The sequence below is a fragment of the Typopeltis vanoorti genome, chromosome 10 (genome assembly GCF_054136105.1).
Source record: "Typopeltis vanoorti isolate ZY-2024b chromosome 10, IOZ_Tvanoo_1.0, whole genome shotgun sequence".
Taxonomy (NCBI): domain Eukaryota; kingdom Metazoa; phylum Arthropoda; class Arachnida; order Uropygi; family Thelyphonidae; genus Typopeltis; species Typopeltis vanoorti.
In genome coordinates this window covers 113,201,724-113,214,798 of record NC_143558.1, presented here as the reverse complement: position 1 = coordinate 113,214,798, position 13,075 = coordinate 113,201,724, and the positions used below count along the sequence as shown (strand labels likewise).

At 32.8% G+C, this 13,075-nt stretch overlaps 1 protein-coding gene across 2 annotated transcripts in view; it reads right to left on the bottom strand.

Annotated features, from left to right (window-relative positions):
- The window catches only part of Acf (ATP-dependent chromatin assembly factor large subunit), a 383,051-nt gene that overhangs the window by 264,534 nt on the left and 105,442 nt on the right, over positions 1-13,075 (bottom strand). For both annotated transcript variants that reach the window (XM_090399798.1, XM_090399799.1), the window contains 2 exons: positions 10,754-10,976; positions 7,423-7,610 (listed from right to left, as the gene is read on the bottom strand). In XM_090399798.1, coding sequence (XP_090255924.1) covers positions 7,423-7,610; positions 10,754-10,976 — 411 coding nt within the window. The remainder of the gene's footprint in view (positions 1-7,422; positions 7,611-10,753; positions 10,977-13,075) is intronic.

The window sequence follows — 13,075 nt, the reverse complement described above, 5'->3', positions numbered from 1 at the left end:
ATGTTGCACAAGAATAAGGTGGCATAAGGCGTGTTTTGGAGGTCTCATCAATTTACTGGGTAAACTTCTGAAAGACATGAATTTTTAGAGATATTTGATTCAGTATCAAATATATATGAACACTATTTGGGAGTAGAGCAGATATGGGATTTATAGTGTCAGGAGTAGTACAGGGGAGAAGTAATATGTTGAGTGCAAGACACTCAAGCCATACTAATCTTGTATGAAGAACTCAGTATCATCAATGGTGAAGGAGGCACATTGTGGTTTTTCTTGTGTGAAATATAGGATTTACTTACGGTAAAGCTAAAGATGACAAGGCTGTCCTCATTCCACTGAAATATGGAAAGGAGATAAGCAGAGAAAATAGAAGATCTCCTAACTTGCAATATATATGAGCACCGCAAGGTCTGTCAATGAAAATGAGGAATGGATAGTACCATTATAAGCAAAACCATAAATACAATTTGAGGTCAATGACAGCAAGTAAAGGGCTATGGCAAGGACTCCGATACTGAAGAAAGCAAGTCATTTATTGCGATATATAGCGAACGACATGACAGAAAACTGGAAATCCAGTTGCAAAGGGTGAATGGTAGCTATAACATTGTAATTTGGCAAGTAGACTTTCAAATACTTTGGAAATGTCTAAAGCAACAAGGGTGATGCTGACAATGAGATCCACTGTAGATCAAGAGGAGCCGAATAAGTATCGATGGTCACTAATTCACTTGTGGACTTTTAAGTGGTGAGGGAGGTCTATTGATGACCTTTGCAAGTGCAATGGAATCAAAATAGGTTAATTCCACTGCTGTATGATAGATATTAAGTACAGAAGATTATATACCATATGTAGAAAATGAAAGATTGAAGAAAAGGTTAAGAGATTAGCAAAACTGAAAAAAGGTGTGAAACAAGATCATGTGAATAAATGAGAATGATGGTGAGGAGAAAAATTTTTTTTACAGATTTTCTAAGATAAGAGGAATACTTAATGAAAGCATGGCAAATCTTGTTTCTCTGGTGCAAAAAAGGTAAGGTGAAAAAATTGATTGTGTATGCTGACACTGATGACTTGACAGGTAAGAAGTACTGTATGAGGGAGTTATTAGAAGAAGCAAAAAAAGAAGAGAGAGAGGATGACTTGACAGGTAAGAAGTACTGTATGAGGGAGTTATTAGAAGAAGCAAAAAAAGAAGAGAGAGAGGATGAATATTTTAAGTCTGAGGAGGATGGCAATAATTAAATATGGAAATAGACATCAGAATAAATAACACTCATACAGTGAAAAGCCAGTTGAATAAATTTATATGGAATAAGAGAGAAATCAGCCAAAACACTAAACTAGCTGTATACAAGACTCATTTCAAAATCAGTTTTAATTTATGGATCTACGAGTTGGGTTAGAAATAAAGCAGTTGATCAAAGAATAGAGACTAATCGTTATCATATTATGAGTTCTGAGAAAGATTAGCAGAGTAAACTTATAGCATCAGTAGAAGGATCATGAGAAATTATGATGTTAGGAAGGAACCTGATATTGCTGGCATTCAAGAATGTGTGAGCAGAGCTAATCTAAGATGGTATGGTCACTTAAAGGTTAGCAAAACAATCCATGTTTTGCTAACCTTTCTTTGGGAGAGGAAAGGTTAGCAAAACAAAAGTCACTCAGGAAGACCAAAATATTACATGTTAACAATAATGGAGTGCTGGCAAGTAATACATTAATCTAGAGAAAACTGTTGATTGATAGGAGAGGAGTGATAATTTAAGCTTAATAATGTGATGCTGCCTGTCATAGAATACTTCTCAATCCCTGACGACACATATCAAGAAACTGATTACAATAATGATAACAAATGAACATGTTTTGGGAATCCAAAACTGGCACTAAACCCAATTCAAGTATTTATTGAAATTTCTTCAATCTAATGCAACTGCCATTTATACTGTGGGCATCATTCTAGGAATTTGTTTTTTCTTTGAAATACAAGCTGGCATATGAAATTATAATACAAAATGGATTAGTTATGTAACTTTTGTTGATTCAAAGAATTTGCTCCACATATTGTATGCACTTGGCATGGCATAAATGATGTAAGTATAGCATTTAAATGACAGAAGAATTAACAATGCAGATATAGCATTCTGGAATCCATCACTCAGACTGTGCAGAAAGAGCTGCATGGTCTAAGTGATGTTAAGTAATATTATTTCCCACAACATAAACAGCAGGTGTTCAGATTCAAATATGCAATAATGCTTTGCAATCTTATTTCCATATGGAACCTTGTCTTATGAAGGACTATAGTTTTTTCCCAGTTAAAACATCTATGGAAATAATAGCATGTTTCTCAGGCATAGACATGTCGGGATGCAAAAATGTAAGATGAAAGTTAGCTCGCAAAGCTGTACAAGCTTTGCATGACAGCTTATAAGAACACCAAAGAATGACAGTAGAGGCAGTTTATCCTTTACAGCAGGGGTCGGCAACCGGCGGCCCATAAAAGTTGACCATACTTACATGGCATGTGGTCTGTATGTTGAATTATTCAATGATGTATTCAGTATGATGAATTAATCAGTTTAGCAAAGAAGATGACAGTCGCATTTGGAAGCACATACATTTGCGAACAAGCATTTCTGTCATGAGTTTTAGAAAAAACAAATTTCTTCTCGACTGACTGATGAATATTTGCATGCTTCGATTCGAATTGGCACCTCAGGTTATAAAGTGGATATAGGTAATTTGGTTAAGGGAAAACAATCACAAAAGTCACATTAAGCAGGGAGACATACATATTTGATGCATAAACTATATCACTTTGATATCATTCTTTAAATATTTCTGTGTTTTTTAAGATTGGTATAATGAAAATTGATAACTTAAGTATTTTTAACACGTTATTTTCTCTTAATTAAATGCTTGCAGCCCAATCTTTAAAAATAAAAGTTTAATGTGGCCTGAGAATCAGAAAAGGTTGCCGACCATTGCTTTACAGAATCCAAAAATTAAGAAAGCCACCAGATATAATGTAACATGAGGTCAAGAGTTATTACTCTCGATGTGCTCTGACATTCCTCAGATTTAAAGAGATGGCTATATTGTGTACAGGGAGCATTCAAGAGAAGGCTGTCAGACCATCCCTAGTGATTTATGAATCTTTGCACACAATACCAGAGAGAGCTTTTGACCTTCAAATTGTAGTTTGCCGTGATTAGAAAATTTCTTAATTTTTTGGGTTCTGAAAATTATGAGCTGACTTCAATAATATTCCTTAGTGTTTTTTTTTTCTTTTTAGAATCATTGAACCCATGCTTTATATTACTTTGACTAAAGAGGCAGAGCATAAGAAATATATGAAGCGAAAAGAGTTAGAATAGTCTGGATTTGTGAAGCATGCTATCCAGTGGTGGGATTCAAATAATTTACCAACCGGTTCGCTGCCCTAATGACCGTTTTAAGTATTAAAAAAAAAAAAAAACGATATACCGAAAGGTAGTTTATTATTTCATACAGTTAATACTTAAATAAGAACAAAAAAAAGAGGTAGTACACAAAACTAGATTATGTTATAAGAAAGAGTTTTAAAATATTAATGAAAAAATATTAAATAATACCTGACAAAAAACAATAAAACTGTTATTTAAGATATTTCCATATTGCTTCTTGATTGGAGTCCTCACTTGCAATTTTCTTCGCTTTTATCCGAGCATCATCGGCTGTGTGATTTATCCTTAACCATCTTTTCACTGTAGGAGTAGGATCCATTTATTTAGAGCAGCGCTTCCCAAACTGCGGGCCGCGGTCCCCCTTGGGGGCCGTAGGTTTTGTTGAGGGGAGGGGGTGAAATAATGAAAACAAATTTAAAATGTTTTAAGACTAAGTTGATTTTTTTTTTGTCTTAAAAGAAATGTATTTAATTTTTATTATTTTTTATATTTTAATGGAAAAAAAATCACATTGGTGCGGGGTTCGCAAATTTTGCTTCCTGCATATTTTGGCGCTTAATAAATATTAGAAAATATATGCTTATTCATATAAGTTTCACTTCAAAGCAGAAATCTAAGAATTGTAGTTTCAAATATTTCACCTGATATTGACTTTTTGTGTAGTGGTATTGAAACACATTTATCACATTAAATTGTTATTAAACTACTTTTATGTTTTTAATTCATTCTTTATTACTAATTGTTTTACGTTTTATGTGCTTGTACGGCAAATGTACAATAAAAATATATCTATCTATATAAAAATATGAGATAATGTGCCATGTCAAATGTGTATGTAAGATGCTAAAAATGTAATATTTGCATTTGATTTTTGCAATATTCACCATGTATGTTTTGTACTGAATATAAATACAATAAATATTATAATAATATACGTCTATATTATGATTATTTTTCGAGGGGCCGTGAAATATTTAAATTTTTCCAAAGGGGGGCCTTGGGATCCAGAAGTTTGGGAAGCACTGCTTTAGAGGTAGGCCGATTAGACTAATAGTCATTGTGTTTGATATATTAGAAACAGTTAGAAGACTTCTCTTCTCTGAATATATTATGTTCATCTTTGAAAAACTCCTTTCTGCTTCTGCTGAATTTACAGCAATTGTTCTGACAATATTTTTAGCTCTTTGAACACTTTCAGGAATTGCATAATTCTGGGAATTTTTTAAAACGTTTTCCACGAAATCTCGACAATCATTAATATCAATTTGGTAATTAAAAATGTCATTAAATATGAGCAATTGTTCTTCAGCTGCTTTCCATGGAACTAGTACTTCTTCAATATTCCAGTAATCTGGCTCCAAAAAATTGAGAAATTGTAATTTATTTCTATCTTGAAATCGGCTACAACTTGCTTTGAAATGTTTACAATCCATTAGTCTTTTTTTCAAATTCGTTACAATGTTTTCTCAAAGTCTTTTCCAAGGAATCGTGAAAAATTGACGATTTTCTACAAATTTTATATTTTTGAAGGTTTCTGAAGTAATTAATTCATCAACTTTTTTTTTTCATATGGACCCCTTTCCTTTCCAAGCATTTGAAATGCTTTAAGAGATCTTACCACGAGTTTTTCAGCCTTTATTATGTCTATATTTCTTGCTTGCAGTGCATTTGAAAGAAGAGAAATTTCGTTTAAAATATCAATCATCAATGCCAAATCAGTTATAAAATATATATTTTCAAGATGGGCAGCCATACCTAAGTACTTTTAATTTGAATAAAAATAGTGATGTAGCGCTGGATAAGCACGCTACACAGCTAGGGTTGGCTTGGCCTTAAACTACAGGTAGCCCATCTTGTTCCCAAAACTCTACCAATCTTTATAATTTCAATTCCAAGTTGTTTGGATATTTTGGAAAGTTCAATTTGGTTCTTATTGGATTGATGAAAAATAGTATATATCTTATCACTAAATATTTTTAAATGATTTATTTTGCTTTATTTCCTTTATCGAATCATCTAAAACAAGATGGAGGCAATGGTTTAAACAGCACCATATTATTATGTTTGGAAACTCTTTTGCAATCCTAGTGCTCACTCCAGATTTTCTCCTAAGCATAAAGCTGGCACCATCGGAACAAAATCCTATTAATTTTTTTTCTAGGTAGTTCTTAGTAAGCCCAACATTATTTAAACTTTCCATAACTGAAGAACATATTGTCTCTGCAGCTTGTTTTTCCAATTCAACTAGTTCAACGAAAATTGTTGATGTAACTGAATCCTCAACTTTTAAAAAAGTATAATATCTGGTTTGCAGGATATTGTTGAAGCTATGTCAATAATCAAACATATTTTCAGATTATTTTCAATAATTTTATTAGATATTTCTTTTTTAATTTCCTTTGCAATGAAATCAACCAACTTTCACAACAGTTTTATGAGAATGTAATCCTATTCCCATATCTAATCCATTTTCAATTTGCACTTCCATCTCATCTTCTATGTCTGAAAATGGTTTACATCTTTTTGCCAGGCTGTAAACTGTATTAAATACTCTACAAGTAATACTTAAATATTTTTCATTCATCGTATCTATTACTTTTGTTATTGAATCCTGCTCACATTGTTTTAAGTTCTTTTTACAAATATTATGAACTTTTGATGTAAAATGTTCTCTCATTTTTTCCCTTAGAGAAGCTTGTTGTATCTCTTTATTTTTCCTTGATGCCTCAATCTGAAAACATTTCCATTCTTTTGACACATGAACACTTTTCTCTTTTATAAAGTCATATTTTGCACAATAATTGCAATCTAACTTTTTGTTAGAAATTACCAGTCAGTCATATTTTTCTTTAAAACTGTTATATTGTTGCACAGCATTCAGGAACATTATTTTCAATTTTGGAGTTGTTATCGTTTTTTAATTCAACAATTGACGTGCTGCTTTCTTCAAGTTGGAGTGGTTGTGCTTGTGACTGTTTTGTACCATCCAAGATTCCAATTCTGGTTTCTTATTGAAAAAAATTTGTCAAACTTTGTTGCTTTTCATCCTTTTATGTTCTAATAATTTCAAAAAAATTAAAAAAATGTTTTATTTTAATATATTATAGAGCAGGAATGGAGATGTGCTTATATATTTGAATATTTTTACTGGTTCTGTCCATGTGTGGTCATATCATAAACTTTTATAAACAAAGCACTATGCTTATACTATTGATAAACATCAGTCAGAACATACATTTCTTCATTTTATCGATACTAAACGAAAATTTCTTGCTGAATTAATAAATGGCATAGGCTATGCAGATTAAATATGATAGAATAACGTATATGACAAACCTGTTTGTCACGAGAAAGTTGTGATAAAACTGCATTTTTATCGCAAGTTTTTCCACGGCTTCTGAAATGGGCAATAAGATAACACTTGAAATCTATATTTCTATTGGTTTTACCGATCAGGGAACACCAGCAGATAATATCTCATAATATCTCGTGGAAATTTTGGGCGTAACACAAAGCTGAAACAAATGACAGCATGTCACCCCCTGGTTGTTTGGCACTTTTTCTCTTTACATTATATGTTTGTTTACTGAAGTAACAAATGCGAGGGAATAAAAATGTAGTATTTCATCAAAGGTATAACGAGTTTTATGAAATGAATAAATAAATATTACAAGCATAGTTCCGTCTAATTTTTTTCATCTATGGACAGAATGAACATTATAAAACCACGTTAAGACTAGCTATAATTAGACTGTGCTACTTTACAACTGCATATCACATCCGAACTGTATCACATAAATCATATGTGATATGATTTATGACATGCTCATGACACACTGAAAATCCTACAAATATTTTATTTTCTATAAAGCAGTTAAGCTAATTAACATTATAGTTATTCTAGAAAAAAGCTTAAGGTTAAGTATTAAATGAAGGGAATGTGGCATGAGTATATACATAATAACACACCTTTTTCCTTTCCTCCTGTCGCTTCAGCTTTTCCTCTTCAAGTCGTTTTTTTAATTCCTGTTTTTGTTTCTCCTTTTCTTCTTCTTCAATTTGTCTTTGTTTTTCTTTAAGTGCTATTCGCTCTTTCAGAGTTTTTGGTTTATCTGCTGGATCTTTCTTATTAACAAGTTTACTCTGAATTTTTTTATCTGCAATATAGAATAAAGAAAAGAAAATACATAAAGAAACAATTTGATCTTTGAAAATTGAAGTATAAGAAAACTTGCTGAAATTACTATTTAAGGAAAATATCACATGTTTCACCAATATAGCATTAGATATGTTTTTGAGATTTTATATTTTGATAGTAGCATCGCCCAAAACATTTGAAAATTTAAAAACTGGTGCTATGGCCAATAGCCAGATGGGCTATTGGCCATCTGGCTATCAAGACAGGCTAGCAATCCTGCTCTAAGGATTATACATGATTTTCATGCTACTTCTTATCTCCAAGAAGCAGCACAGAGGTATTTCCCTCCTACTAATGTTCCTGGCAAGATCTATGCAATATACTTGAGAAACGGTTGAGAAGAATTGTGGAAGAAAAGCTTGGTGAAGAACAAGGTGGATTCAAGCCAAATAGAGGCTGTCAGGATCAGATCTTCACTTTACGACAAATAGTCGAGAAAGCATTGGAATATAACAAAGACCTGTATTTAAGTTTTGTTGATTTAGAAAAGGCATATGACAAGGTGCTAAGAGAGAAGCTATTCAATACGCTGCAGTTATATGGTGTCAATGGGGCATTATATCAAGCAATACTTAGCTTTATTTGAGTTGTAAGTCAGCAGTTAGAATTGAAGGAAGTACAGGAAGATGGTTTGATGTTAAATCTAGTGTGAGACAAGGATGTACATTATCCCCTCTGTTATTCATTATCTATATAGATCACATTATGAAGGAAAGTGGTATTAAACATGATATCAAAATTGGAGATGTTTATGTCAGCTCTTTGCTTTATGCGGATGATGTTATACTTCTAAATAAATCTGCTACAAGTCTGCAAGATTCTCTGACTAAATTGAATAACTGTTGTAATAGATATGATATGAAGGTCAGCAATAACAAGACAAAGTCAATGAAAATAGGCAGAAGAAACATTGAAAATATCAACTGCATTGTGAATGTAGAACCTATAGAACAAGTAAAACATTTCAGCTACTTAGGCACAATTTTTAGTGAAGATGGTAAAATAAATATAGAAATAGACAACAGAATCAACAAAGCTGATATGGTAGGAAGTCAATTGAATAAATTCATATGGAATAAGAGAGAAATTTGTCGGAACACTAAATTAGCTGTATACAAGACAGTGTTCAAACCAGTTTTAACTTATGGATCTGAGAGCTGACACAGAAGTAAAACACGTGATCAAAGACTAGAGACCGCAGATATGAGAGTCCTGAGAAAGATTAGAGGTCTGAACAGATGGCATGAACGGTAGTATCATATTAAAAAAGAGGATATTAGGAAAGAACTTGACATTGTCAGCATCCAGGAATGCATTAGCAGAGCTAATCTCAGTGATTATGAATAAACAGAATGGGCGAAGAAAGATTAACAAAACAAGTGTTCTCTGCCAGGTTGGCAGGAAAACGACTCAGAGGGAGACCAAGATGTAGATGGATTGATACGGTACAAAGTGCCTTAGACGATAGAAATATAAGATCTGATAATGTTGGAGTCTTGACAAGTAACAGACTGATTTGGAGGAAAATTGTAAATAGGAAGTTAGTAATGATTTAATTTTTTTTCATGTAGTACTATCATATCCTGTACACCCCTTGAGGGTACATGGCAGGAATTTGATAATGATGATGAGAAAACAAAATTTTCTGATAGGATTTTTTTTTCAATTGAACAAATGTCATTGAGACATAATAACAAAAAAAAAAAAAAAAAAACCTAGATATTTTTTGGTCAACTTTCTCTCAGAAAATTAGTTTAGAACAGCAGTTTGAAAGTGGAGGATCCCTCTTTTAATTTGAAATACAGCAGACCCCATGTGAAATGGATTGGAGTTGACTAATTTTATCTTAAATTATGCAGTTTGCAAAATCTACATTTTCATTTTCATTTGATCGAAGAAAACAATAATACTGACTATTATGTATCTGATAATCGGTTGTTGTTTTTTTCATATTTTGTGCCATTCCTTGAATTCGGAGATTGATTTTGTTGTTTGACAATGAAATCATATTTAAATTATTTGGTGCTTTTTCTCTCACCATAGCTGATGGCATCACTTTTGCAGTTGGCAGAATCAGTTCCTCTGCTATATTGTGAGGTTCTCTCCCTTTTTTTTGCAATTATTATTAAGAGAGACGTCCAGGGAGTCCTGGAATCATCAAGGGAGGCCACATACTACAAGCACCAGCTATCATACTTATTCTTGAATTCATTCACACCACTTGCACACACACAATATCGGATGGCAATCCATTCCAATCACGCACCACTCTATGAGAGAATAATCTAGATCTCACCCCCTTCTTAGCAGCATTCATTCTCAGCTTTCAAAGATGCCCTCTTGTCCTTTCCCCACCTTCCATAAATTGAAAAATTCCATCAACTGAAATCCTGTATGACCCCTTTCAGTTGTAAGTCTCAGTTATATCACCCCTGTTTTTCCTGTTTGTTAGTGTCTGCAGCCTACAAATTCTCAATCTGTCTTCATAACCAGTATTCCACAATCCTGATATCATTTTAACACTCTCCTTTGTACCCTCTCTCTCTCTCTCCAATATATCAGAATCACAACAGAAACTAGACCTGTGCACAATAGTCCAGGTGGGGTCTTGTAAGGAGGCAAAATGACTTCCTTATCTTTACATGTAAACATTCGTTTGAGCATTGCAATCTTTGCTAAATAGCCCCTGAACTTACTAACATTCGAAGATCCCTAGCCTGATCAGTTTCTTCTAGCATAATCCCACCAATATAATACCACATTGGATACCTAAGCACAAAGTGCATGACTTTACATTTACTAACATTGAACTGACATCCATTTTCCCATGCCCACTATACCAGCCTATTCAAATCATTCTGCGATTAGCCCACCAATCTTTGCAATGTCAGCAAATAGTGACAGACAATAAGTACTGAGTTTGACTATTTATTAGTGGTGCAAGTAATTAATGTAACAAACTTTTAAGCAAAACATTTAACTTTCTGAAAATACATTTTGAAACTCATTAATATAAATGGCAAAAATCTGGCAGATTGTTTTGCATGCTTCAACATTAAAAAACAGCAAATAGCAAATACAGAGACAGTTTTGGAAACTTACTTGAATCGCTTTTATTTTCCTTTAATTTCTCTTTTTCTATCTTCTTAACTGCTCTATCTTTTTTCTTTGGGCTTTGTCCTAAAACTGGCGATTTCAAAGATTCAATAAGAACAACAGGTACTTTTTTCTTTTTCTTTGAAGAAACAAAAAAGGATGGAAGAGGTCCAGAAAAAATATCTTTAAACGTCATTTCATCAAGACCAAACTTTGATGCACTTTCTTCCTAAACATTGGAATAAAATGTGCCGAATAAATAATATGAATTATAAAGGATAATCAGTAATTCACATAATTTATATTCTAAACTTAACAGCTAACCTATGGACGAAGTCTAATATCATGATGCTTAAAAAATACAGTATGAAGCATTATTCTGACAAGATGACTATATCTCCCTTTCCTGCATAGTTAACAAAGATGTTTCATATATTTGTTCCACCACACATTAAGGTATATAGTTGATTCTCATTATAGCAAACACTGTTATAATAAACTATTCGAAAGTTTCTATCTGAGCATTATAGGTATGATGCTATGGTAAAAGAAATTCATTATGGTTAATTATTAGTGGTCCTTTAGTTTGCTATAGTGAATCAACAGTTATAGGGGTTATGGACTTAACTGTAATAAGTATACTGTCATTTTAATTTTTAAACCTTATTATAAAACTGTACTGTGCATTACTGCCACTATAAAATAGGAGAATAATCACCCAAATCTTCCTCCACAATCACATCTTCATTATCTTCACTGTGTGAATGATCAAGCTGTGGCTCTTCTGGTGTAACCTTTGTTTTTTTTAATGAAAATGTCCAATGTGCTTTGCTTATTCCTTTTTTTCTTTTCATCATAAACTTGTTCACAGCAAGCAAACACATCATGTACTTTCGTTTTTATTATTAAGTAGCGTTCACAATTGGCGTGTTGAACCGCTGAAAGTGCTGTTTGCCACTATGCATGCTTTACGTTACACTCACTTGCATCTTGTTCGAAAGTACAGCAATCCCTATATTGACCCCCCCCCCTGCCGATTAGTGCATTTTCAATACCCAAATTCAATCAGTGCCTCTAAAATTCGATTAGTACACTTATATACATCTTAAAAATAAATGTTACAGATTTTAAAAATTTTTGATCTATACATTTTTTATGGCTAACTATTTTAAAAAATCATTCACCAGAATGAAATAATTTAGTTACCGATTTAAAACATTTTACAAAGTTAGTTTTTAATGGCATACTACACTATGTTCCAAATTTACCGGCAAAATTTATTTCGTCTGCTTTACATAGCATTTTGCTGATGATATCTTGTGCATTTGTTTTCCTTACTTTTTTATTTTAAATTATTTTCCTAACCTTTAATCATGAGTAAAAGAATTAGTGAGCAAAAAATAGAAGTGTGAAAATGATTTGAAAAGTAATCTTAGTGGAAGAAAAACTTGAAATAATAAAAAAAATGAACAAGACGAGTCCAGAGCAAAGATAGGACAAGAACATAAAAATGGGCAAATCAACTGCTGAATACAAAGAGAAAGGGAATGCTACACCAAATTCATCATACATGCACTCGAAAACCAAGTATTATCATGACTGAATTAGAGAGACTTCCTTTTTACATAGATCAAAGATTGTAACCAAAAACGGGTCCCGCTAAACACCGGCCTTATTAAATCAAAAGCATTGTCTCTTTGTAACCTGGAAAGAAAGGGTTATCAATGATGGAAAAGAAGAAGAATTCCACGTTAGTGCTGGGTGATTTGAGTGTTTCAAAAAGAGAGCCTACATAATGTTCTAATCACAGGAGAAGCTACAAGTGCAGATAAGGAGATATATAGAGATTTTGAAGAAAATTGTAGAAGGAGACTATTGTGATCAACAAATATTTAATGTCGATGAAACTGGCCTTTTTTTTTGTAAGTGAATGCCTTCCAAGACTTTTCTAGCCAAATCAGAGAAATCTCAGCCTGGTTATAAAGTCGCAAAGTCGAATGAAATTACTGCTAGCAATATGCGAGCAGTTTGGAAGCACATTCTTCCACATTGTGCAAATGATTTTAGAGGCTTTTCAAATGAATCTAAGTTAATTAAATCTCATTCTGAGAAGTTGAGTGATTCCGACATGCTAAATTTAGATACACAGCAGGAAGATCCTGAAGAATATGAAGAAAATTTAATCACTGACAAGGCCAAAGAGGTTTCACAGAAACAATTTGAAAACAGTTTTCGTACAACCGAAGTTTTTTAAGCAGCAATGGTTAGAAACTGACCCTGATGAAGAGAGAACCAGTAAAATTTGCAGAAGACGCAATAGGGCCATAC